The sequence below is a fragment of the Canis aureus genome, chromosome 3, assembly GCF_053574225.1.
Source record: "Canis aureus isolate CA01 chromosome 3, VMU_Caureus_v.1.0, whole genome shotgun sequence".
In the NCBI taxonomy this organism is placed as follows: Eukaryota; Metazoa; Chordata; class Mammalia; order Carnivora; family Canidae; genus Canis; species Canis aureus.
Window position 1 is genome coordinate 34,547,811 of NC_135613.1, and position 25,899 is coordinate 34,573,709.

Genomic DNA, 25,899 nt, shown 5'->3' on the forward strand with positions numbered 1-25,899 from the left:
TGTAGGCTGTCTTTTCACCTCTTTTTTTTTTAAGATTTTATTTATTTATTCATTAGAGACAGACAGACAGACACACACACACACAGAGAGAGAGAGAGAGGCAGAGACACAGGCAGAGGGAGAAGCAAGCTCCATGCAGGGAGCCCAATGTGGGACTTGATCCTGGGACTCCAGGATCACGCCCTGAGCTGAAGGCAGATGCTCAACCACTGAGCCACCCAGGCATCCCTCTTTTCACCTCTTGACAGTGTCTTTTGGTACACAAGTTTTAAATTTTGATGATGCCTAACTTATTTTTTCTTTTTGTTGCTTGTGCTTTTGATGTCATATCTAAGAAACCATGGTCAAATCTAAGGTTGTGAAGATTCACCCCTGTTTTTGTGTAAGAATTTTATAATTTCGGCTTTTAGATTTAGGTCTTTAATCTTTTTTGAGTTTATTTTTGTATATAGTGTGAGGTAGGGATCCAATGTCATTTTTTTTGCATGTTGAAACCATTTGTTGAAGAGACTATTTTACCTCCATTGAATGGAATTGGCATCCTGTTAAGAAATTAATTGACCATGGGTACACATAGGTTTATTTCTGGACTCGCAGTTCTATTCTATTTGCCTGTATGTCTATCCTTATGTCAGTGCCACACTGTTGAATGCAATTTTAAAGGAGGATATTTGCAGCTCAATTTGGAAATTGGTTTGTTGGGAGCAGTCCCTAAACACAGGTGTCTTAGGCAATGAGATCTGTGCTAGGGTCTGGCAGTGATGATTGAGATATGGGGAGATATTTGGGAGCTTTTCTGGAGCCATCGGTGGCAAAACTCAGCCCAAATTGGATAGAGCAAGTAGGAAAGAGAGTAGAGGATGATATCATTTCTAGCTTACATAATAGTGCCAGTTAGTAGAAATGGAAGAGAATAGGAAGGTCTGACTTACGGGAAAGATAGCAAGTTCTGTTTTGGATTCTCTAGGTATAAAGTGTTCCAATGTCGGATGTGTGTTTGTCACGGTAGTGTGATCACATGCTTACAAGTACTTAACATATTCTGGGCCAATAAATGTGTTGTCAACGAGGCACTGGAAGATCCAATGATAATTACACCTCCCAAGAGCTCCCACAACCCCTGCTCAAGGCCTGGAAGGGCTCACTGAGGAGAGGAGATGGAAATCAGTCAGTGGTTCTCTCAGTCTTAGGATTAACTTGCTGTTTTATGGCTGTCCTTCGCCCTCCCTCTTTGGGACTCCAGGGCCTGGGAAGCAAAGGCCAATAGGTAGCTGGTAACTATTGAGTCAGTAATGAGCCCTGTTGGCTCCCCTGTGTCCCATCCAAGCCCCTCGACAACCACCACTCTTCCCAATGCAGAATGTCCCTTTGGTGGAGGATAAGATATGGGCTGTCCCAGTCACTGGCAGGCAGCTCGGAAGCCTTGCCTGTCTGTTGCAGGATGAAAGAAGAGCATGAGAGAACAGGAGAAAAGTGGGAGAAATCTGTTTTTTCTCAGGGAAGAGGGAGGGTCAGCCAGGGTTGAGACCTGTAGCTTTCTGCCCAGTGACCTGATATTGTGCATCTGCTATGTCAGAGGGGTAGAGATTGTTCTCTTCCACAGCCCAAACCACGTAGACCTTCCAAAATCCTACATGAAGCCTCAGAGGCTGCATCCAAGGCATATTTTTCCAGGTTGAAAATGCCTCTCTTTGATAACTATGGGGTGTGTGTATATGCTTGCACGCGCACACACACACACACACACACACAAGCATGCACACAAGTGGGAGGGTCATGAAGGAAAGATCTAGGGGTTTTTTGGAGTCTGAAGACTTTTTTAGGCTCTTCTTTAAATAAAAGAAGACAGAATTATGAATACAAAATTATGGTATCCTTAGAAAGGGATTGTGTAGGCAAGGAGTCCCGCAGTTTTAAATTTCATTAGCTTCCAGGTCAAGTCACCTCTGGTGCTGATGGTAAGTGGACATTCCCTGCTTCTGAGGCAGGATGCAAAGCTGTACATGATCTGTTTGCTTGGAATGAGGGCAGCTCCCACTGGGCTCTGAGCACCTTATTCCTTTCTGCCTGCAGCGCCTGGCAAGGAGTAACAGAAGAGTGGCTATCATTTAGAGAGGGCCTTCAGTAGGCCATATTTTTAGTGCTAAGCACTGAAGCCACAACCACTGTGGGTGGCAGGTTTTATGCTTCCCATGTTAGAGATGAGCTGGAGGAGGCCCAGAGGGGAAAAGGTCTCTTGCCCAAGCTCACTCAGACTAGTAAGAAGTTGAACTGGGATGGAATCCAGAACCATATGACTCCAAATCTATGGTCTTTCCAAAGCTGAGCTATAAAGATGTACAGCAAAGTTTGTGGAATGGGTAAATGATTTAGTGAATGAGTTAGTGTATTTTTTTTTTAAACTTTTTATTTTTTTTTTTTTTATTTTACGATAGTCACACAGAGAGAGAGAGAGAGAGAGAGGCAGAGACACAGGCAGAGGGAGAAGCAGGCTCCATGCACCGGGAGCCCGACGTGGGATTTGATCCCGGGTCTCCAGGATCGCGCCCTGGGCCAAAGGCAGGCGCCAAACCGCTGCGCCACCCAGGGATCCCGAGTTAGTGTATTAATGAATAATAAATAAGTGATGAAATGAAATAAATGAGTGAGTGAAGAAGAAATAACTAGCAGGGAAGGAATCTGGAGAAGGGTATGCCCAACTTCTGGAAGACCCAGACTTAACCCAGAGCCTGGTTCTTTGGAGAAACACTAAAGAGTTGAGAGGTGGTGGAATGGAGTGGGGAAGGGAGTTTGGACAGGCTAGACAGGTGAGAGGAGTGTTAAGTCCAGACACAGAAAGTCCTCTTAGGTTGCTAAGGATTGAGGATACTGTCCTGAAGACAGTGGAAAGCCTTAGAGGAGGAGTTCAGGTGGATGAGTAGCATAAAGAGATGGTCTTGGCTTCCCTGAGGGTCAGAGGGTGGATGACATTCCTTTCTTTGACCTTCAATTCCTTAAGTATATAATGCAGCAATAATATCTAACTTCAGGACTGTGTGTGTGTGTGTGTGTGTGTGTGTGTGTGTGTGTGTGTGTGAGGCAATATGGTTAACAGATGTGCATGTCTGGTCTGTGGACTTTGCTCAGGAAGCATTACAAAAACACATGTTACCTGACTTGGTCTTCTGTGTCTCCTCCAGAGGCCCACTCCTGCTTAAGAACACCATGAATGCAGGTAAGCCGTCCCAGTGATTCCCACAGGGAGAGGAGCCCAAGTGTGAAAGATGGGTAGGGTTGTGGTGGGGGGGGCGGCTAGGGGGCTCACTCTGCAATCAGATTGCTGTGGTGAGGCAGGCTCTGGTTTTGAGTACTGCTCCAGGGTCTCCTTTATGTAGCCTGCCTCATCCAGAAGAGGCAAACTGTCCAGGGCAGTGGGTAGTTCTAGAAATTTAGACTGGAAGTAGGGCAACCCCTAAGGAGCGTCCTTCTTCCCCTTTTCTACCTTTGTCTAGTATTTACAGGCTTCCCACTGGGTGCTGGAGGTTGGGGATGTCCCAGGGACTAAGCTACACATAGTTCTTGCCACCTCTCCCAGCGGCTAGTCCACTAAATGGGGAGTAAAGTAGGATGAATATTTTGCTGGGAGGAGTGGGCTTGGCAAAGGACAGTGGGAGGAGGTTCCAAGCCAAGGGAATCTCATTGTTGAAGAGTTGAGAGGAAGCATGGCGTGGTCAGAGAAACCCAGGGGATATGGCTGGCCCGAGAGCTCGAGGGAACAGCTGTGTAGATGGGGCTGGACAGGTGAGCTGGGCGCAGTCACGAAAGACCTGGAAGTCATGCAAGGGCTTTCATCCCAGGGATAGTGGGGAACCATGGAAAAGTTTTAAGCATGACTGAGTTTGCCTTTTTCCTGCTCAGGAGCCTTGTGGGGAGCTCAACAGTTGGCTATTGGAGAGAAGGGAGCTGTGGCACTGAGAGACCACCAGGCCAGGCATGGCCCTGAGCCCAGAGGCTAGTCTGGTCCTCTGTGAAAGCTCAAAGACGACACCTGATCTCAGCTTCACCGAGGCCCCAGATTTCGGCTCCAGCACCATCTCTGGGCCCCACCTGGACATGAACTTTGTTCCCCTTATAAACCCAGCCCTGAATCCTGGCTCAGTTCTTGTTCCAGACCTCAATCCAACTCTGAGTCCTGTCCCAGAGGAGGCCCCTGGCCTGGCATCTGGTAACACCCCCAGCCCTGATGACAGCCAGACTGTGGGCCCTGCCTCCCTCCAGATCATCACTCCTCACTCTGGTGAAGCCTTGGGCCTGAGTTCAAATCACATCTTGAAGCCTAACTTGCAGAGGGCCCTAGGTCCAGCCTCAAACCTCGTTCTGAGCCCCAGCTCTACTGAGGCCCATGCTCTGGGTTCAGGGAGTCATTCTGGGCCTGATGCTGAGGAGGCTTTCAACTCACTCTCAGGCAAGATTGCTGATTTGGGTCAGAGTAACTCCAACCCTTCCAGGTCTGAGGCAAATCCATTTATAAGGCCCTATTCAAGAGAAGCCCTGGTTGTGGGCCAGTGTGTCTCCAGGCCAGGCTCGAAAGCACTCCTTATTCCTGCCTCAAACTCCTCTCTGGACCGGGATTCCAGCCAAATACTTGGTGTGGGCTCAAGAAACACCTCCAAGCTGGACCTACATGCAGCTTCAGGTTCTGCTGGGACCCTAATCCCAGATACCAATGAGACCATCACTGTGGTTTCACATAAGATCTCCAGGTCTGTCTCAAAAGGAGCCTTTGGTGCAGCCTGGAACACGAGTTCCAAGGGAACCATCAATGTGGCTTCAAATTGTAATCCCAGGTCTGACTTGAACATGACCATCACTCAGGCCTCATGCTTGACCCTAATTCCTGGCTCCAGTGACGGTATCAGCCTGCACTCTAGTACCCATGGACCCAATTCCACCCTTTCTCCACCCTCATGCATGACCCTGATCTTGGCCTCCAATGAGACTCTCAGTCTTGGCTCCAGCCTTATCTTCAGTGACACCTCCACCCTGACATTGAGCAGCCAGCAGGATTATTCTGAGGACAACAGCATCCATGCCATACCCTTGGATGAGAATCTGGAGAGTTGGGGCGAGATGGTCAGCCCTGAGATGGGCCAGTTCCCGCTGGGGTTCCCCACCTGTAACATCACAGACAAGGACACCACAGCCTTCCAAAGCATCCCAGAGGGTGAGTACAGCAAGGGTGACAACCCTAGAGAGGGCGCTACCCTGGAAGAATTTTGTATTCAGACTCGTAGGACAGGGAGGCTAGAGAAAGGAAGAGGGGAGAGGAAGGAACAGCATACAATGGACAGGATGCAAAATATTAGTATACACAAGCAATCTAGTGCTCAGCCTCTGCTTGCTCTGTGACTTGGGACAATCTACCTAATCTCTCTGAGCTTCAATTTCCCTAACTGAAATATCTCCATATCATAACGATTTTATTATGTCTAAATTATGAGTCACATAACTATACATTTCTTTCAAAATGTACGTCTCTTTCTCTCCAGTTAGATTTCAGGCCTGGCTTCTCAGGTTCAAATCTGACCAGTGGAGCAGGCAGGTTCTAGGCTCAGCCAGCCTCTGTTGAGTGTTTGACATCCTCACTTGGGTGAAGCCTTGAAGTCCTGTCTGGAGCCTGCTCCTCACTTACCTGGGATATGCAGGAGTTCTGTGAATTAATCCCTTATCAATTTTTGATGTTGTAAACATCTTTTTCCAGTCATTTATATCTCCAGATATTTTTTGTTTGTTCATACACCAATTCCATATTGTGATTTTTAAAAATAGACCATGGCTTTGTAAACCTGTGTTTTCAGAGGTGCAGTATGTATCTGGTAGGGTGAGAATTCCTCTTTGAGGTTTTTAGAATTATTCTGAGGACAATAGCATCCACACTGTGTCCTGAAGTGTATTAGTAGACCCTCTTTCTTCCATATACATTTTATTTCAAAAGAAAAAAAAACTTTTAAAGATTTTATTTTATTTATTTTTAAGATTTATTTATTTATTTATTTATTTATTTATTTATGAGAGAGAGAGAGAGAGGCAGAGAACACAGGAAGAGGGAGAAGCAGGCTCCATGCCAGGAGCCGGACGTGGGACTCGATCCTGGGACTCCAGGATCGCGTCCTGGGCCAAAGGCAGGCACTAAACCGCTGAGCCACCCAGGGATCCCAAAAGATTTTATTTTTAGGTAATCTCTACACCCAATGTGGAGCTCAAACTTACAACCCTGAAACTAAGAGTCACATGCTCCATCCACTGAGCCAGCCAGGAGCCCCTTCCATGTGCATTTTATTTTATTTTATTTTTTCCAAATATGCATTTTAGAACATATTTGTCTTAAGTCCTCAAAAAGTCTTTATTGGGGGATTCCTGGGTGGCTCAGAAGTTTAGCGCCTGCCTTTGGCCCCGGGGCGTGATCCTGTCAACCCGGGATCAAGTCCCACGTCGGGCTCCCTGCATGGAGCCTGCTTCTCCCTCTGCCTGTGTCTCTGCCTCTCTCTCTCTCTCTCTCATGAATAAATAAATAAAATCTTAAAAAAAGACTTTATTGGAATATTCTTAATTTATCCATCTATTCAAGTTTTCCTTTTATAGGATATATTCTTTGCTAGAATTTAAAAAAATTCTCCATAAAGGTCCAGTGCTTTTTTTTTGGTAGGTTAATTCCTAGATACCTTGTAGTTTTTATTGCCATCACGAAGCATATCTTATCTTCTAATACAATTCTAATTTTGTGCTGGTGATGCTGATGATATAGAAGAATTTTATGCAAGTTGGTTTTTTCTTTAAGCAGCTGTATTGAAATGTACAGAACCATAAAATTTATCCACTTAAAGTATAAAATTTAATGCTTTAAAAATATACACAGTGTTATGCAGCCATCACTACAGTCTATTTTAGAACATTTTCATCACCCCAAAAAGAAGCCCTATACCCCTCAGATGTCATCCTCAACCCATGACCCCCTACCCCAGTCAATCACTAATCTACTTTCTGTGTCTATAGATTTTTCTACTTTGGACATTTCATATAAATGGAATCATACAATATGTGGTCTTTTGTTTTTTTTTTATATGTGGTCCTTTGTGACTGGTTGCTTCTACTTAGCATAAGGTTCTCGAAGTTTATGTTGTATTGCGGATCAGGACTTCTTTCCTTTTTATGACTGAATAACATTCCGCATTTTGTTTATCTATTCAACAGTTGATAGATATTTGGGTTGTTTCTACCTTCTGGCTATTTTGAATACTACTACTATGAACATCCATGTATAAATTTTTATATGGATATGTCTTCATATCTCTTTGGTACATACCTAGGAGTAGGATTGCTAGGTCATATGGCAACTCTGTGTTTAAGTGTGTGATTCAATGGCATAGTCACACTCACAGTATTGTACAACCATCACCACTATTTAGTTCCCAGACTTTTTCATCACTCCAAATAGAAGCTCATACCATAAAGCAATAGCCCCCCTAACCCCTCTCTCTCCAGGCTCTGCTAAATTCTAATCTGCCTTTTTTTCTCCTTGAATTTACCTACTCTAGATATAGCACGGAAGTGGAATTATGTTATATTTGACCTTTTGTGTCTGGTTCATTTTGTTTACCATAATGTTCATTTCTGCTGTTGCATGTATCAGTACTTCATTTCTTTTTATGGTTGAATAAAATTCCAGTATGTGTACCACATTTTATTTGCCCATCTACCCATGGATGGACACTTGGGTTGTTTCTACTTTTTGGCTATTGTGAATGATGCTGCTATTATAAATTGCAAGTGCCCGTTTGAATTCTTATTTTCAATTCCTTTAGATATATACCTAGGAGTGGAATTGCTGGATCATCTAGTATTTCTATATTTAGCTTTTGGAGGAACTGCTAAACGATTTCCCAGAGCAGCTGTACTATTTTGCATTTCTACTACCAATATACAAGAGTTCTAATTTCTGCACTATTAATCTCTCCTTGCCAACACTTGTTATTTTTCTCTTTTTGAATATATATACACATATATTTTAAGATTTTATTTATTTATGCATGAGAGACACAGAGAGATAGAGGCAGAGACATAGGCAGAGGGAGAAGCAGGCTCCATGCAGGGAGCCCGATATGGGACTGGATCCCGGGACTCCAGGATCACGCCCTGAGCCAAAGGCAGATGCTTAACTGCTGAGCCACCCAGGTGTCCTGAAAATGTTTTTACAATAGATATCCTAAAGGCTATAAAGTGGTATCTCTTCATAGCTTTGATTTACATTTCCCTAATGATGACCGATATTGAACATCCCTTCATGTGCTTATTGGCTGTTGTATCTTTGTGGAGGCCGAGAAAAATTAAGGCCATCCCACCTGAAGTTTAGCATTAGGACAAGTACAGCCATCTTCGGCCCCTGTGAATAAGAGCTAAACTTTATGGGAAAAACTGCAGAATGTCCTCAATGTCCTCGGCAGGTAATCCCATTTCAGAAAGACAACAGAGCCCACGCCCATGGTAGAAAGTCTCATATTAGAATGAGAACAGAGCTCAATGCCCTTGAAAGCCCCACATCAGAATGTAAACAGAACTTGGAGAAATTCTTCCACCCCTTCTGAAAATCCCCTAGACCAGCCTATAAAAAACCCAGCTGTAACCCACTTTGAGGTCCAAGTCCCTGCTCCGCTGTGATGGGTATACTTGGACCCAAGCTCGAGCTTGCTAATAAACCCTCGTGCACTTGCATCGGTATTGGCTCCTTGGTGGTTTCTCGGATTCGCAATCTTGGGCACAACAATCTTCTTTGGAGAGATGTGATGTATAATCAAGTCCTTTGCCCATTTTCAAATTTGGTGGTTTGTTTTTTGTTGTTGTTGAGTTTTAGAAGTTCTTTATATATTCTGGCTACTAATTCCTTATCAGATATATGATTTGCAAATATTCTTTCCTATTCTGTGAGCTGTCTTTTCGTTCTCTTGATAGTGTATTTTTTTTTAAGATTTATTTATTTAAGAGAGAGCAAGTGCATGCTTGCATGAGTATGAGAGGGGGAAGAGGAGGGAGAGGGATAAGCAGACTCAGCTGAGCTCTGAGCCACCCACGACTCTGCAATCATGACTCAAGCAGAAATCAAGAGTCCGACACTTAACTGAGCCACTCAGGCTCTCCAATACTGTTTTTGATGCACAAAAATTTTAAATTGTAAAAAATATTTTATTTATTAATGAGAGACACAGAGAGAGAGGCAGAGACATAGGCAGAGGGAGAAGCAGGCTCTATGCAGGGAGCCCGATGAGGGACTCAATCCCGGGACCCTGGGATCATACCCTGAGCCAAAGGCAGATGCTCAACCACTGAGCCACTCAAGGGTACCCCCAAATTTTAAATTTTGATAAAGTCCGATTTTATTTTTTCTTTTATTGTCTTTTCTTTTGGTGTCATATTTTTTTATAGAAGATCTTTTTTTTAAAAGATTTTATTTATTCATGAAAGACACACAGAGAGAGAGAGAGAGAGGCAGAGACAGGCAGAGAGAGAAGCAGGCTCCATGTGGGACTTGATCCGGGGTCTCCAGGATCAGGCCCTGGGCTGAAGGCGGCGCTAAACCACTGAGCCACCTGGGCTGCCCTCTTTTGGTGTCATATTCATGAAATTATTGCCATATCCAATCTCATGAAGGTTTCCTCCTATACTTTCTTTGAAGAGTTTTATAGTTTTAGCTTTTAAGCTTAGTCTTCGAGTCATTTTCATATATAGTGTTAGGTAGGGGCCCAACTTCATTCTTTTGCATTCTTTTTCCCCATTGAATGGTCTTGGCACCCTTGTCAAAAATCAACTGACCACATATATAAGGGTTTATTTCTGTGCTTTCTATTTTATTCCATTGGTCTATATGTCTGTCCTTATGCTAAAACCACACTGTCTTGATTATTATAGCTTTGCAGTAAGTTTTGAAATCCGGAAGTGTGAGTCCACTAACTTTTTTTTTTCAAGATTATTTTGGCTATTTAATGTCAATCTTTGCTTTTTATTATTATTTTTTAACGTTTTCTTTATTTAAGTAATCTCTATACTCCATGTGGGGCTTGAATTCATGATCCTGAGATCAAGAATTGCATGTTCCTCCAAGTCAGCCAGGTGCCCCCAATCTTTACTTTTTAGAAGGAACATTTTGTCTATTTCCATTTTTAAAGATATTTATTTATTCACTTATTTGAGACAGAGAGAGCATGCACACGTGGGTGCAGGCTGAGGGAGGAGCAGAGGAAGCAGTACAAGCAGACTGCCCCAGAGCATGGAGGCTGAGGTGGGACATCCCAGGATCCTAGGATTACTACTGAAGGATTACTACTGAAGAGTCAACGGCCAACCAACTGAGCCACCCAGGCGGGCCTTGTCCATTTGCATTTTTAAAGACAACACGTTTTCAAATTGTATTAGCCTCTTAAAAACTTTGTCAAGATACATAACACGTATCAATGAAATATGTAAAGTGTACAACTAATCTCAAGTACAGCTTGATTAGTATTTACATATGTATACATGCTGGTAACTACCACACAGATCAAGACACAGATCTTTGCCAGTAGTCGAGAACCCTCCCTTGTGACCTTTTCCATTCAATACTCTTCTCCTGAGGCAAGATCTCCCAACCTTGGCAGTACTGACATTTTGTGTTAGATAACTCTTTGTTGTGTGGATGTGGGTTTGGACAGGGGAGCCAGCTGCTAGCATTGTAAGATGTATCCCTGGACTCAACCCAGTAGATCCCAGTAGCACCACCGCCATTTGTAATAAATGTTATGTGGAGGGTCACCTGGGTGCCTCAGTGGTTGAGTGGCTGCCTTTGGCTCGGGGCGTGATCCTGGGGTCCTGGGATTGAGTCCTGTGTCAGGTTCCCCACAGGGAACCTGTTTCTCCCTCTGCCTATGTCTCTGCCTCTCTCTGTGTGTCTCTCATGAATAAAGAAATAAAATCTTAAAAAAAAAATGTTTTGTGGAGAGGTACTTCAAAACTATGTAAATATTTCATTCCTCATCAAACTTTCAATTTATTCATGTACTTGTTTATGTTAGTATAGACTCATGATTTCTTAGGTTATTCAATGAATTATAATCTGTTGCTACCGTTATTTATTGTGATACTCAAATCATCCCCAATTTGACCAGTGGGATCCCTTCAAGTAAGCTTTGTGTTCCTTTGACATGTCCCCATCATTCTTTGAGCTCTCTTCCTAGCTTTCCAGTACAAGATATCTCAGGCTTCTTCTATACTTTTCTGCCCAAATCCCAGACTCAGCCACTTCTCCAAGGAGATTTGTTCCTTCTAGTGGAAAATGGTACCCACCCAGAAGACAAGATACTGGAGCAAGCCATGTTAACTACTATTGGTGTCTCTGCTTCTATCTATTGGCTCCATCCTCCAGAAGCCTCTGGTGGCTGAGGTGGCCCTGAACCAAGTTCCGGGCACTCACAGGCCTTCAGAAGGAGAGAGACCCATTCTCTTTTGGGTTCCCCTCAGTGCTCTTGAATAAAGAGTTCTGTTGGTCCTGTTCAGCCAAGTGCCCATCTCTGGGCCAATCACCGGGGCTGGAGGCATGGGATGCTTTTATTGGCCATGCTTGGGTTCCAGGCCCACCCCTATCTGAAGAAGGGGTGATGAATGGGCTTCACCTAGCTACGTGGAAAGGGTAGCCCACAGGGGAGAAGGGCCTCTTTCTTTAGAAGAACGATGAGGAAATCTAGGGCTGACAAAACAGGTATCTACTATAACAAATCAGAGTTTAATTACACATTGTGATAACAGCTGAAAGAAAAGAGTAGATGATGCTCAAGAGGGTTGTACTGAAAGCCTCCTTTACCCTGAAGATCTAGGAGGCCTTTCTGAGGAGTGGCAGGCAAGTGAAGATATGAAGAAGGGGATCCCTAGCTGGGCAGTGGGGTGTGGTAGCAGAGTGGCCCAGGTGGAGGAGATCACCTGTGCAAAGGCCCTGATGAGGGGGCAGGTTGCTCTGCGCCAAAGGCAGACAATGTGGCCAGAGCATGGTGAGAGGAGTGTAGCAGGAGGTAGCCCCCGGGGAGAGGGCCAGGGGACACTGATCCGGTAGGGACTTAAGGGCATTGACGAGAATGGTGGCTTTATGCTCAGTGGATAGGGCGCCACTGAAGGTTTTCAGGGAAGAGAGCTCAGTGTGGCTGCTAGGGGAATAAGGACTGGAGGGGCCCTGTGGGGGAGGGGAAACAGGACTGAGGCACCAGCTCTATACCCACATCTTTACCTTCCTTCTTGTTTCCTCCTTGAAACTATGACATTCAGGAGCCTTCGATGAAGTGGCCTCCTGTTTGGTGAAGGTGCCAGGGAAGAGAGACAAAGACAGCAAGATGGCTCTGGTATGCTTCCTGCCCCACCCCCAGCTGACTTTCCTGGGATGCCCCCTCCCCCCCTCCAGTCCCATTGCTCCCTGTATCTCTGCCCAGCTCTTCTCTTCTCCTTGGGACTCATCACCAGCTGGTGTACACTATACTTTACTAGTTCATCTTGTTTTTTTTTGTTGTTGTTGTTAGCCTCTCACACTGGAATGCATCCTCCATAAACCAGGGATTTTTTTTTTTTTTAAGATTTATTAGAGGGAGAGAGAGAGCATACCAGTGGGGGGAGGGACAGAGGGAGAGGGAGAAGCAGACTCTCTTCTGAGCAGGGAGCCAGACGGGGCTTGATCCCAGGATGCTGACCTGAGATCAGGACCTGAACCAAAGGCAGATGCTTAACTGACTGAGCCACCCAGATGCCCCTAAATCAGGGATTTTAGTCTGTTTTATTCACAGCTCTGTTCCCAGCATCTAGACTGAAGTACATCATAGGTGCTCAATAAAGATTTTTAAGTAACTGAATCAATTGTGAGAGGATCTCTTAAAGATGAAGAAAGGCAGTAAATGGCCCTTTTCAGGACATAGTCCCAAACCAGGTGTTGCCTTGGGAGACCAGAGAAAGCTGGCACCTGTAGGACTTGGTGAGGGCCAGTAGGGGCCTACTGGACAGGCTAGTGGACGTGAGTGCGAATACACGTGCTGTGGGGGAGACTGGCTGGTGGACAGAGCCTGGAGGTGGGATTCACCCAAGCCAGGCCATGCAGGAGGGAGGTCCTGCTCTCAGGCTGCTCCAGTCCCTGGGGTGTCCCAGGGTGGGGCATGGGGAGAGAGTGACAGGACTAATAAGAGGTCTTGCATTTTGGGAGCATACCAGCCCATGACATCCCTCTGGCTGTCCACCTTGCTCTTGCCAAGTGGCCTTTCTCTGCTTCTTACACGTGCCATGCTCCTTCCTGCCCCAGGGCCTTTGCACTTGTCTTTTCTGCCAGGAAATTTCTTCTTAGCTACAAAATGGGCATAATAAAGTTTGAATAAGGTCTGTGTTAACGTATGCACAGCACTGAGCAAGGTGCCTACAACAAATAGGGTTTATTACTGCAGTCATTCAACAAATTTTGTTGAGTCCCTACTACATGCAAGGGATCATTTCAGGCAGTAGAAATACAACAATGAAGTAGCATTCTAGTTTGGAGAGATAGGCGGACCTTCCCCTAGTTCTTCACATGGTTACCTCTTTTATTTTTTCTTCAGTGCAAAAACATGTTTTTTTGTTTTTTGTTTTTTTAATAGCATAGGGACAAGACCTGTGGGCAGAAAGAATAGTTTTTTTTTATTTTTTTATTTTTTATTTTTTATGGTTACCTCTTTCTTGTCATTGAAGACTCAGCCCAAATATCGACTCTTCTGAGAGGTCTTCCATGACCATTCAGTCTACTAGCTATCCCTCTATCATCACTTTGGCAGTTTAAGATACCAGTTGTTACGTAGCAAACCACCCCAAAACTTAGTGGTCTAAAAGCTCACTCTGATGGGGAAATAAGGACCAAGGGGCCCAATTTCTCATGATACTGAAATTTTTGAAAATTTAATTTTTGTTTAATTTTTGAAATTTTAATTTCTGTTTAATTTAATTTATACCATGTTATAAGTGAATAAGTATTATATTAGTTTCAGGTGTACAATGTAGCAGTTCAACATTTAGGTACATTATTACCAAGTGATCATCAGGATAAATGTAGCTACCATCTGTCTAGCTACCATCTGTCACTATGCACCTATGCTGTACGTTGCATCCTTGTGTCCTAATTATCTTATAATGGGAAGTTTGTACCTTTTAACCCCCTTCTTCTATTTCACCCAGCTCCCCAGCCCCCTCCCCTCTGGCAACCACCAGAATGTTTTCTGTATCTATGAATCTGTTTGTGTTTTGTTTTGTTTTTTAGATTTCACATATAAGTGAAATCATATGGTATTTGTCTTTGTCTGACTTATTTCACTGAGCACTATAGCCTCTAGGTGTATCCATGTTGGTGCAAAAGGGCCAGATCTCATTCTTTTTTATGGCTAACATTCCACTGTGTGTGTCTGTATATAAAATCTCACATACCTTCTTTATCCATTCATCTATTGATAGACACTCAGATTGCTTCCATATCTTGGCTTTTGTAAATAACGCGCAATCAACGTACTGGTGCACACATCTTTTAGAGTGAGTGTTTTTCTTTTCTCCAGCTAAATACCCAGAAGTGGAATTACTGGATTGTATGAGAACTCTGAAATTGTCTGGGCTCAGCAAGGTGGCTCTTGTGGTCTCTTGCTGTAGACAGGAGCAGGGGCTGGAACATCGAAGATGACCCTCATCTTCCACATGGTGCCATCATTCCATGTCTAGCTGGGTTTCCTTGTAGTGTGGTGTCTGGGTTCCAGAAGGAAAAGGCTGCCAGTTGCCTTAAGGGCTAGGCCAGGAATTGGCACGTCATCACTTCATGGGATTCTATTGGTCCAAGCAACTGGGAAGGTGAGCCCTGGTTCAAGGGCTCTCTGTCCTCTTGGTGGCAGTGGCCAAGAACATGTGGCATGTCTCACCCACCACACTGCCCGTCAGGTTCACTTGTTTTGGTTTTTTCACTATATGGAATTAGTTCATCTATTTCATCATTTTTTCTTCTTTTACCTTGAGATAATGAGAACTCATAGATTAATTGGACATTGGTAAAGGTATTTCCTCTCTCAGGTGGCGGAATGCCTTGCTCTGACTAGGATGTGCCCTTAAGAGTGGATATGAGAGTGGCACCTGCGTGGCGCAGCTGATTACACGTTTGCCTTTGGCTCAGGTTATGGTCTCAGGGTCCTGGGATCGAGTCCCCACATTGGGCTCCCTGCTCAGAGGGGAGCCTGCTTGTCCTCCTCCCTTTGCCCCTCCCCCTACTCTCTCTCTCTCTCTCTCTCCCTCAAATAAATAAATAAAATCTTTTTTTTTAAAGATTTTATTTATTTATTCATGAGAGAGAGAGAGAGAGAGAGAGGCAGAGACACAGGCAGAGGGAGAAGCAGGCTCCATGCAGGGAGCCTGATGTGGGACTCGATCCTGGGTCTCCAGGATCTTGCCCTGGGCTGAAAGCTGTGCTAAACCACTGAGCCACCCGGGCTGCCCAATAAATAAAATCTTATAAAAAGAGAGTAGGTACTAGAAACCTTTAAGGGGTATTATAATGGTGCGATTCCAACTGGAGGCCTCAGCACCTCTTCCATCCCATCAGCTCCTACCCCTTCTCCCTCAAGAGAGGGAGAGTACTTTGCAGAGCCTGAAATCTAGTCCTCCCCCAAATGCTGCCCTTCGGGGATTATCCACAGCCTTCCCAAATCTGCACCCCACCCCAAGGGTCCCCGTGGGTTCGCATTTCTCTGGAACCAGTGCCGGGGGCTGGCAGCCGGGGACAGGTGCACGGTAGCTGGTGGGGGTGTGCGGGCAGCCCCTGAGGGTGGCGGTCAGTGTGGTTCTCACCCTGCTGTCTCCAAGGTGGAGAATATCATCACCCTCCAGAAGTGCCAGGATGTGCTAGAAGCAGAAGGAGAGAAGAAGACCATGATGAAAAAGATGATGGTGTGGGAACCCCGCACGGGTCTGTGGCATTGGGTGGGTGGAGGTGGGAGTCCCAGTCCACAAACTGGTGAGACAAGGCTTGAGGTGGAGGACTGAGGAGAAGGCAGGATGCTTGGATTTGAGGCTCAGCCCACCTCTGACTGCCCTCCACCTCCCTGAGGGAGCTCAGCAAGCTACTTTCCTTCTCTGAGCCTGGCTCTTGTCATCTCATCAGCACCTGAGGTAATGCCTGTGCACCAGCTGGCTTGTTGGGAGGACACCACCCAGTGGTTAGACTGCTGTAGGGCCCTAGGCCCCTGGGAGCAGTCATTATTATTTAATACATTCTTTTCCCAGAAATTCCTCCTGGTGGGAAACATTCAAGAGTTTCCCTCATTGTTTTGCAATGACTTCACTTCTCAGTCATCCACTGGAATGGTTTGCGCCACTGAAATCCTCAAAATTATATTTAGCTTTGGGTCCCTTAAAGATAAAAGCCTTGCCTTGGATAACTTCATTTCGTTGACATTAATTGAGCACCTATTGTATGTAGAAGCTAGATCAAAAGTGAGAAGTAATTAGGTCATTTTTATTTTATTTTTTTAAAGATTTTATTTATCTATTTGAGGGAAAGACAGAGAGAAAGAGAGAGAGAGAAAAAACCAGCTAGTGCACAAGCTGGGGGAAGGGAGAGGGAGAGAGACCAGCAGACTCCCTACTGAGCATGGAGCCCCATGTGGGGCTCCATCCCAGGACCCTGAGATCATGACCTGAGCCAGTCAGACACTTAACTGACTGAGCCAGCCAGCTGCTCCTTGGATGTTTTTAAAGGAATTCAAGTGGACCCCCTTCAAGAGCCATTCATGGTGTTTTCTGCTTCAGGCCAGTCTCCGGCTTAAGTGTGCCTCCTGACCACGAGGCTGCCAAAGCAGTTCTTGCTGGGCCTTGTGTGTAGGGTGCGGCTGGTTGGGGTGCGGGATGTTTGTGGTGGCCTTGAACTGGGCTCAGGATGGGAATTGAGCATAGAGCTGACTCTCCCCACAGAGGCCCTGCACGGTTCTGTCCAGGATGGGGGCTGTCACAGCTTGTTCCCTATGCTGAACAGTGGCCCCCATCCTGGGGGTTTGCATGGCCTCACCCCCCTCATCGGCCCCCCGTGGTCCCCCCATCCAGAGGCAGATCCAGGAAGAGCCACTGGATTCCCTCTCGAGCACCGTCCGCTGGCAGGCCATGGAGACCCTGACCCAGCTGAGGTGTCCACAGCCCCTCCCCAACCCCCTGCCCCTTGCCCCCTTCCCTGGGCTCCACCTGCCTCTCCTGGGGCCTGGCCTCTGTACCCAACCCTCTCCTGTGCCTTTGCCTTTCCCCAGGCCCTGTGCTCCACACCCACTTCCCTCCTCCGGGGCCATAGAGCCCCTCCCTACCCCCCTCCCTCACCGCTGGCCTGTCTTTCTCTCTCTGCCAGTCACACCCAGCCCATCCTGGGATGGCAAGAACGGTCAGAGCTGGTGGACACGTGTGTGAAGAGCGTGTTCTCCCTTCCATCAGTGCAGGCCATGCAGGAGAAGGACGAGGCCAAGGCTGAGGCCATACAGGTGAGTCCTTGGGGCTCCCCACGTCCTTAGACTAGGGTGCATTTCTGAGCTCTCAGAGGGGAGAGAAAGAGCCTTCTAGGAGTTGGATGCGAATCTTCACCCTCCTATGCAAGCTCCTGGCCTGAGCAGGCACTTGATAAATATTTGGTGAATGAGTGAATCTTTGGAATAAGGGATTGCTCATTTGGGGTGCTCTGTCCACTCCTGGGTCCTGCCCTGAGCGAGGGATGTGAGCATGTGTTGGCCTGGCCCTCGGAGGTGGCCGGGATTGGGAGGAGGAGGGCTGAAGACCAGCTGTGAGCTGGGGTGAGCGTAGAACCTCAAGGGGCTCATGTAAGCATCTTCCAACCTGTGCAGGGCTGTCCCTGGAGAAGTGGGTAGAGGTGACCTTAGTGTAGGAAGTTGGGTCAGTGAGGGAGACTCAAGGAGAGGAGTTTCAGCCAGGAGGGAGGTGCATTCCTTCATCCTTTCATTCAGCAAACACAATGCCCACTCCAGAAGTACCAGGGGGTGGGGGATACAGTAGAGGGAAGGCAGCGGGGAGCTAGACATTGTCAAAGAATCATACGAATAAATGCAAAATTGCAGCAATGGTAAGGGTTGCAAGCAAGGAGTACTTGGTGCTACTAAGAGCCTAGAATGGATGTCCTGGCCTAGGTGGGGGTCAGGGGTCATGGGGCTGTAGCTGACAGGTTAAAGAAGAGCTAGTTAGCTCGGAGGGGGAGTAGCAGAAGGAAGGGCATGCCCGGCAAGGGAACCACCTGTACAGTGGCCTGAGGACGGGGAGAACATGGTGACTCCAAGGATGACAAGGGGGCAGCATGGCCGGAGGCAAGAGTGCTGGGAAGCAAAGCTAGAATGCAGTGGTGACCAGGCCACCCTTGAGGGCAGCTTGAGGGCTCTGTGTCCTGAGGGACAAGACCCAAAGGCGGCCGGGGTGTGTGTGTGGGGCGGGGGGGGGGGGGGGGGGGGGTGACGACGACGAGGACGACACTCTGGTCCTGGGAAGTGCAGGCAGCCCTCCTGCAGTTCCAGGCCCGGACAGCAGAGGGCAGTGCTGCACAGCGATGGGCCAGAAGGAGGAGGGAGGTAGTTGGCAGGTGGGTGGCTTGGTAGTGGTGGTGTAACCTGGGTGTGCACAGACCAGGAAGCCCGGACAAAGACAACCTGGGGGACAGACAGACGTGAGGAGCTGGCAGACGGAATTGAGGCAGGGGACAGAGGGGCTCAAACCCCCTCTTCAGCCTACAGCTTCCTAAGACAATTCTGGGACTATGGTGTGGCCAAGAGAAAGGGAACCCAGGCGGGGGAGACGTGGCTCCCTGGAGGGGCCACTGGAAAATCTATTTGGGTCTAGGAGTAGCCATCACAGAACTTCCCAGAGACAATAATAAAAGTGAGGCTGGCCCTCCCGTTTACCTGGCTCCTACAGTTCTAGCCGCATTTCCCACCCATCCTCTCATTTGTTCCTCAACACGTTGTGTGACTTTGGAAAAATGTTTTTCTCATTGGAGAGAGAAGTGAGGGTCAGAGGGAGAGAGAATCCTCAAGCAGACTATGCTAAGCGTGGAGCCCCATGCAGGGCTCGATCCCAGGACCCTGGGATCACGACCTGAGCCGAAACCAGAGTCCGATGCTTAACCGACTGCACACCCAGGTGCCCCCACCAATTTGTTGATAAGGAAACTATAACCCATGGTGAGAGAGCAAAGTGTCCAATATCATACCTTAAGTTAGTCTCTCAGGTGGGGCCAGAAAGCAGTCTGAGTGTCCCTCCTCCCCTGACCCAGAGCAGGGTGCGGGTACGGGGTTGCTGGGGCCAGGTCCGCTCCAGCAGCCCCCTAGCAGCTGGTCCTCCTCCTGCCCACAGAAGCTTTACCAGCAGACCCTGGATGCCCTGCAGACCCTGCTCAACGCCCTCTTTGTTGAGGACCCCACTCCTGCTGGGCTGAAGAGCATCTTGGAGGTGTGGGGGTGGGAGGAGCAAAGGGACAGAGGGGAAAAGAGGAGCAGTGGGGGGCTGGGTCCAGAAGGAGCAGTTTGACTTCAGGATGTCATCTTGGGCCAGTGCCCCCCCTCCCAGGGTCCCTACTACAGGTCCTGTTCCAAACTCCTGCCCCTTGGCTCTCTCCCTGTCCGCCCCCCTGCCCCCTGCGGTGTTCTGGCTCTAGCTGTCCCCATAGCTTTGCCTTCTCCGTTCTCATCCCTGTCTCTCTCTCTCCTCTATCCTCATGACTCGCCATCTATCATCTCTCTCCTCGCTGACCTTCGTTCTCCCTCTGGTCTTCTGGTCTTAGCCTCAGCTCCTGGACCCCAGGGCTCCCTCTGCCCCAGGAGGAGGAGGAGGCGGAGGAGAAGGAGGAGAGGGCTGTGGACGGTTGCCTTTGTGCCCTGGCAGCTTCCTGCTGACCGGTAAAGGCTGACCGGCCCACTCAGGCGGCAGAGGGTGGCCTCCAGCCTGGAGCTCTGAGTCTCCCCCTTGTCCTTGCAGCCCCTGGGGCCCTGGATGAACTCCGGGAAGGCCCATGAGCGAGCACGGGCCGTGAACAGCAATGTCTCTGTGTTGAATCACACACTTCTGACCCTGCCTTTCTTTGTGAGTGGTCCCTGGGAGGGGAGGACACTCTGAGGAGGGAGAGTCTTGTTGGCTGTAAGGGAGCTGGTGCATCTGCCCAGAGATTCCCAGGTGGCCCTTGTCATCCTCAGAGGGCTCTGCTCTCAGGGCCCGACCATCCAGCTCTGTTCACTAATTGCTGTATAAGATTATTGAACTTCTAAGACCCAGTCCCTGAAGTTATGACACAAACAGATGTCCTCGGGGTTCCCGGCGCTGGGGCTTCTGCTGGGGAGGCTCATCCTTCGCATCGGGGATCCTGATGAGGAGATTGGCCGGGAGGCTCTGGACGGCATCATCATCCTCTACACCATCCTGGAGCTCCAAAAACGTAAGCCCTTTGGGGTGCCTCTCAGGCAGGGCTTCCGAGCAGGTGCTCAGCCTGGGAATTGACCAGAACCTTGGCAGCAAGGCACAGGTAGATGGAGACCAGCACAGGGTCTGATGGGGTCTGCGGAAGCCGGTGTGAAGCCTCAGTCCCCACAGGACCAGAGGGAGGCTACAAACAGCCCTATTTTGATTTAAGCAGTCCTTGTATCTGATCCCCTCTTCTTCCTTCCAAGTGTTACCTGACTCTAAGTGTCACATTCCTATGACGGCACCATGCACACCTAGGCGTGATGGCCCAGTGTGCTGAGAGCAGGGCAAGTCCATGTCATAGTCACCATGCATTCCCAAGGGCTAGCCCTGGGCTGGGCACATGGTGGGTGAATATTTACTCAATGAATGAACAAAGGACAAGTCCCATGTTAGAATCTGGAGTGGCTACAGCCTGTAGGTGGGAGAAGCACCTCAGATCCTGCTTTAGGGAGCTGGTGGTATGAAATGGGCTGACCCAGGCACTGGCATCGTACCTAGAGGTGTGCAGTCTCAGCAGCTTCCTGCCTCCTTCCTTTCCCCATGGTCCCAACCCTGCCCACGGGCCTTTGGCATGTTGTTTAAGCTTCCCTGGCTCTGGGGGCAGAGTGACCTGGCAATCTGAAATCACATTTAACTGGGTATCCTATATTTTATCTGGTGACCCCAGCCCCACACTGTTAAATTCTCAAGGATGAGGTGGTTTGTGGGGGTCCCCTGAGTATAGGGAGCAGCAAAGCTAGGCTTTGAACTTGGGTCTATCTGATTCCAGGTCTCAAGCTTCTTTCCTTTACAAATGACCCACACACTTGGTCCATATGGTCCCTCTGCTTCGACAGCCCTTCCTTGTGTTGATGCCCTGCGTACTCTGGGGGGAATCCAGGGAGGACCCAGGCCAGGCTGCAGTAAGGCCTTAGGAAATGAGCCTGAAATAGGTTTCCTTCAACAGAAAATATGAAGCCACCATGTTCCAGATCTATGCTAATTACTGAAAACACTGCAATGAAGTTAAATAACCCTCCCTGTTGGGTTTACCTTCTTGTTGTCAAGAGACAGTGAACAAAATAAACAAGTAATACATATAGTGAAGTCAGATAATGATGAGCACTAAAGAACACAAATCAGAAAAAGAGGCTTGGGACTACCAGGGTAGGGACATTGCAGTTTAAAAGAGGCATCACCACACACCCACCAGAACAGTGAGAATCAAACTGACAGCTCACTGATGGGACGTGAAGCCTCTGGAACTCTCCTGCATTGCTGGTGGGCATATAATTGGGCCCGCCTGCAGCCTGCAAAACCGTTTGGCAGCATCTCCTGAGGCCGGACCTATGCCTACCTTAGGACCCTGCAAGTACACGCCTGACCGTGTACCTAACAAATGTGTGCATACATTTCCTGAAAGGCATTGGCAAGACATACCAGAATGTTCTTAGCAGCACCGATAGCTTTTTAAAAATGACCCAAATGTCCATCAGAAATAGAGAGGGCAGCCCGGGTGGGTCAGCGGTTTAGTGCTGCCTTCAGCCCAGGGCGTGATCCTGGAGACCCGGGATCGAGTCCCACATGGGGCTCCCTGCGTGGAGCCTGCTTCTCCCTCTGCCTGTGTCTCTGCCTCTCTCTCTCTCTGTGTCTCTCATGAGTAAATCAATAAAGTCTTAAAAAAAAAAGAAAAGAAATAAGAGAGAAATAAATGGTAGTGTATTCACACCACAGAAAATGACGCAGCACCACGTACCAATGAGCTAACGTGACTTGCGACAGCATGGATAAATCTTACCCGCAGGATGTTGAGGGAGAGGCAGGCACACAGGAGAACATACTACGTTAAGTCCAATAGCAAGAAATCTAACCTATGGGTTTAGGGGTCAGAATGGTAGTTGCCCCAGGTGGGGGAGGGGCAGGGGACTAAAGAGAACAAAGAGGAGCTTCTAGGGTACCCATTACGTTCTGCTTCCTGACCTGGGTCCTGGCTACCTGGATGTGTTCTCTATGTAAAAATTTGTCAAGCTGGTTTTCTAGGATTTGTGTCCTACCTCCATGTTTAACAAAAAGTCAAAAAAAAAAAAAATAGAGTGATTGGGCCTCACTGAGGCTTCTTTCTTGCAGGAACCAGAGATAAGGAAGAGACCAATAAGGAGGAGCTGTATGAGAGCAACAAGCGATTCCTGGGGCCCTACAACCCTGTCAGCCCATGCCAGAACATTCTGCGTGTGATTGCGGTGACTGCCGGCTGCCCACCAGCTCTGGGCCTTCCTGGGAATGGGGAGGGCCCACCCCAATCTCTTCTCCCCACTTCCATCTTTCCAGGCTCATGTCCCCTTTAAGGAAGCTTTCCCCAACCACATGGGCCCACCCCGAGTGCCCCTTCCTCCTCTGCTCTGTGCCCAGAAGCACATTATCCCACTCTGGGGGCAGGATGCATGTCTCCCCTTCTTCTGTAGCTCCTCCCCACCGTGTTGGACACCCACAGAGTACACATGCCTGGCCCTGCCGACTTCTGTGTGGATCTGGTGGTGGCTGTGTGTGTGTGTGTGTGTGTGTGTGTGTGTGGCTCCCTTAGGGTCCGTCCAGGTGTCCGTATCTCTGTGCTTTTGTTTCAGGAATTCGGAGACTTCCTGGGACCCCAGCAGGTAAAGGACCTGTTGCTCGCAGCCCTGGAAGGCTTGAAAGGCAGCTCAGAGACCCGGGGGAAGGACTCTGGGGAGATGATGCAGCTGGCCTCGGAGGTCACGCTCAGCTCCGTGCTGGAATGGTACCACCACAGGGTGCTGGAGGTGGTAAGGCTCCCTGGGGGCAGGGGCTGAGCCGGAGACCTCACGGGGCCTGCTCATCCCTTGGGACCTGCCGCCTGGCAGTGGCAGGGTGGGGGGAACTGGAACCCCTAGGCGCGGGGGCAAGGCAGGGGTGGTGTGGCTGAGTTCTAGGTGCCCCCCTTGCGGGTGAGAAAGAACTCACTTACTGATCTGGTGGGGGTGGGGAGGGCAGTGAGGAAAACTGGCTCTCCCAGGGAAGGAGCAGGTGCGCTGCTCCCCCCTCCCCTTCTCTTTCCTGGTGCCCTCCTCTCTCTCTTTCTCTTTTTTTCTCTCCCCTCCCTGGCCTCTCTATCCTGTCACCCCCACCCCCTTTCTCCTCCTGTCTCCCTACTCTCCCCATGCCTGCCTTGACCTTCCAACCGGACATCTGCCTGCTGCTCACGACTGTTCTGGCTCTGCCCCAGATCCCAGAAATCATGCAGGGCATCTATGTGCAGCTGAGCCACATCCAGGAGCCACGGGCCCGTGAGGTGGCCCTGCTGCCCGTCTCCCTCCTGGCCAGCTCCTTCATGACCGAGGTGGTTGTGGCCCTGCTCACATGCCCTCTACCGCTGGACAGGTACCAACTGGGGGGCTCCTGCCACCACACCTTAGAGGGTTGGAGCAACCCCCATCCTGGGCTGGGTACCTGTCCTTCCATTCAGGGAAGGCCTTGCCTTCCCAGCTGAACCCTTTTCTATGTGGTCTGTGGTGCTTATGACAATTGTGGAGCACTTTTGAGGCACTGTGGAGAGCAGTAACATCTCTTCTTAGTACAATGATCCCACTTTACAGATGGGGAAACTGAGGGGCAGTTCCTTGTCCTCAGGCCCCAGTGAGCAAGCAACAGGATGAGGACCCAAACTGAGATTTGACCAACTCCAAGCCCAGCGCTCTAAGGATGCCATAGAAAGGAGGCCTGAGTGTTGGTGCTGACTCTGCCTCTAGCTGCTGTGTGGTCTTGGGTAGTTTACTTGCTCTCCCTGGGCTTCAGTGTTCCCCCATAGGCAAAAGCGGGACATGCTCCCTGCATGACTCCCACCCCTGATGGCTGGTTGTGACAGGTAAGGTCACCAGCTGAGCCGGGTGCCTGCCCAGCCTGGACTGTCCAGTAGGATGCTCCCTCTCTCTGCCTTCAGGGAGCTCATGGTCTGATGGGCAGAGGGGACTGGACCAGAGAGATCAGACTGACTGCTCCAACCTCCCAGTCCAGAAAACACTCGCACACCTTTGAATGAACAGAACGAGGCAGGAAGCCTGTGACCCACACTTTAAGATCGTTGTATGATAGTTCACGCAGAATTGTGCCGATCTGTGGGGTGAGGTGTGCTTCTAGTAGGGATGATTGGTGTCATTCCTAGAGGCCAGGGAGATCGGGTGGGAAAGTGAGGGCCTGGGTGACATGTCCCCGACCTCCCACCTGGAAGATTTTCACCTCTTCTGGCCACACTACCCGCCCCCCCCACACCTCCCCAAGGGTTTCTTCTGGGGATCACCAATCCTTCAGACTCACAAGACTGGCAGGACCACACCTGACACTCAGGATATAGGACAGATATAGGACACTCAGGGGCTCCTCCTCCCAGGAGTCCTCGCAGCAGCCTGTGCAGCAGGCCAGACAGAGCCGGGACAGAATGTAAGGACGCCTGGTGCTCAGGTGCCTTGCCGGTGCTTGCATGAGCCCCAGAGAGACTGGCTCCTTCCATCTTGTACCCTGGATGCCTCACATGCCTCACCCTAGTCTTTCCTCTGGGCTTATAAACTGGACTCTTGGGCCTCCCCAGTAAAAAGGTAGGGGCTGCCCTGGCTGAAATGGTTCATAAGAACTGCTACCTCTTACAAAAGATCTCCAGACTTTGCCTCTGGGGTCTCCACGGGGATGAGAGGAGTCCCAAGAGTCACTGCACCCTGGGAAGCTCAATGCTACAGCGTCCTCATGGGTTCTCATAGTTAATTTATAGTTCCTCCCAGCCCAGATGCAATTTACTACTTGGGTCATTTTTACCATAAGCAATGTTGCCTAGCAACATAGTTGACATACTATCTTTATCGGGTTTCCAGGGGAACAGAGCTAGGAAGTTAATGGGAGGTTCAAATGCTCATGCAGAGGGGAACAGGGCTCTGTTAACCCTTTAGTGCACCCCAGGCCTGTCAGTGCTTTCAGCTCTCCACAATAGATAGGAGCGCCCACAGGCTGGTGCCGGCTGGCCCGGAGGCTTTCCCCTGCCTTGTGAGGGGACTGGAGCAGGGACTCCTTGATACTATGCGACAAACGGAAGGTCCAGGCCCCAAGGGACCTCCTGGCACAGAGGAACGACCTCAGGCTCTGAAGGCACCAGACCCGGTCACTTCCTGACTCTGTAGCTCATTAGCTGCGATGTCATAGACTAATGATCTCACCTCTCTGAGCCTCAACTCTGCATCTGTAAAATTGGAATGACAACCCACCTTGAGGGTCTTTTGAGAATCTGGTGAACTGGAGTATCTTGCCTGTCTTGTTCGTATCTATATGCCTAGAGCCTTGTCTAGTGGCTGGTGTACAGCAGATGCTCCATATTTATTGAATAGATTGTGTATAAAGCAC

The 25,899-nt window shown here is 48.7% G+C and overlaps 1 protein-coding gene across 7 annotated transcripts in view; it reads left to right on the forward strand.

Moving 5' to 3' along the window:
* MROH7 (maestro heat like repeat family member 7) overlaps positions 1 to 25,899 on the forward strand; it is a 55,234-nt gene that overhangs the window by 5,060 nt on the left and 24,275 nt on the right. For 6 of the 7 annotated variants that reach the window (XM_077891872.1, XM_077891871.1, XM_077891875.1 and 3 more), the window contains exons 2-13: positions 3,180 to 3,214; positions 3,898 to 5,203; positions 12,319 to 12,392; positions 15,892 to 15,975; positions 17,128 to 17,207; positions 17,420 to 17,549; positions 19,420 to 19,515; positions 20,041 to 20,145; positions 20,359 to 20,494; positions 22,630 to 22,742; positions 23,124 to 23,300; positions 23,741 to 23,895. In XM_077891872.1, coding sequence (XP_077747998.1) covers positions 3,973 to 5,203; positions 12,319 to 12,392; positions 15,892 to 15,975; positions 17,128 to 17,207; positions 17,420 to 17,549; positions 19,420 to 19,515; positions 20,041 to 20,145; positions 20,359 to 20,494; positions 22,630 to 22,742; positions 23,124 to 23,300; positions 23,741 to 23,895 — 2,381 coding nt within the window. In that variant the 5' untranslated portion in view covers positions 3,180 to 3,214; positions 3,898 to 3,972. The remainder of the gene's footprint in view (positions 1 to 3,179; positions 3,215 to 3,897; positions 5,204 to 12,318; positions 12,393 to 15,891; positions 15,976 to 17,127; positions 17,208 to 17,419; positions 17,550 to 19,419; positions 19,516 to 20,040; positions 20,146 to 20,358; positions 20,495 to 22,629; positions 22,743 to 23,123; positions 23,301 to 23,740; positions 23,896 to 25,899) is intronic. The other variant, XM_077891874.1, reaches the window with a different exon arrangement.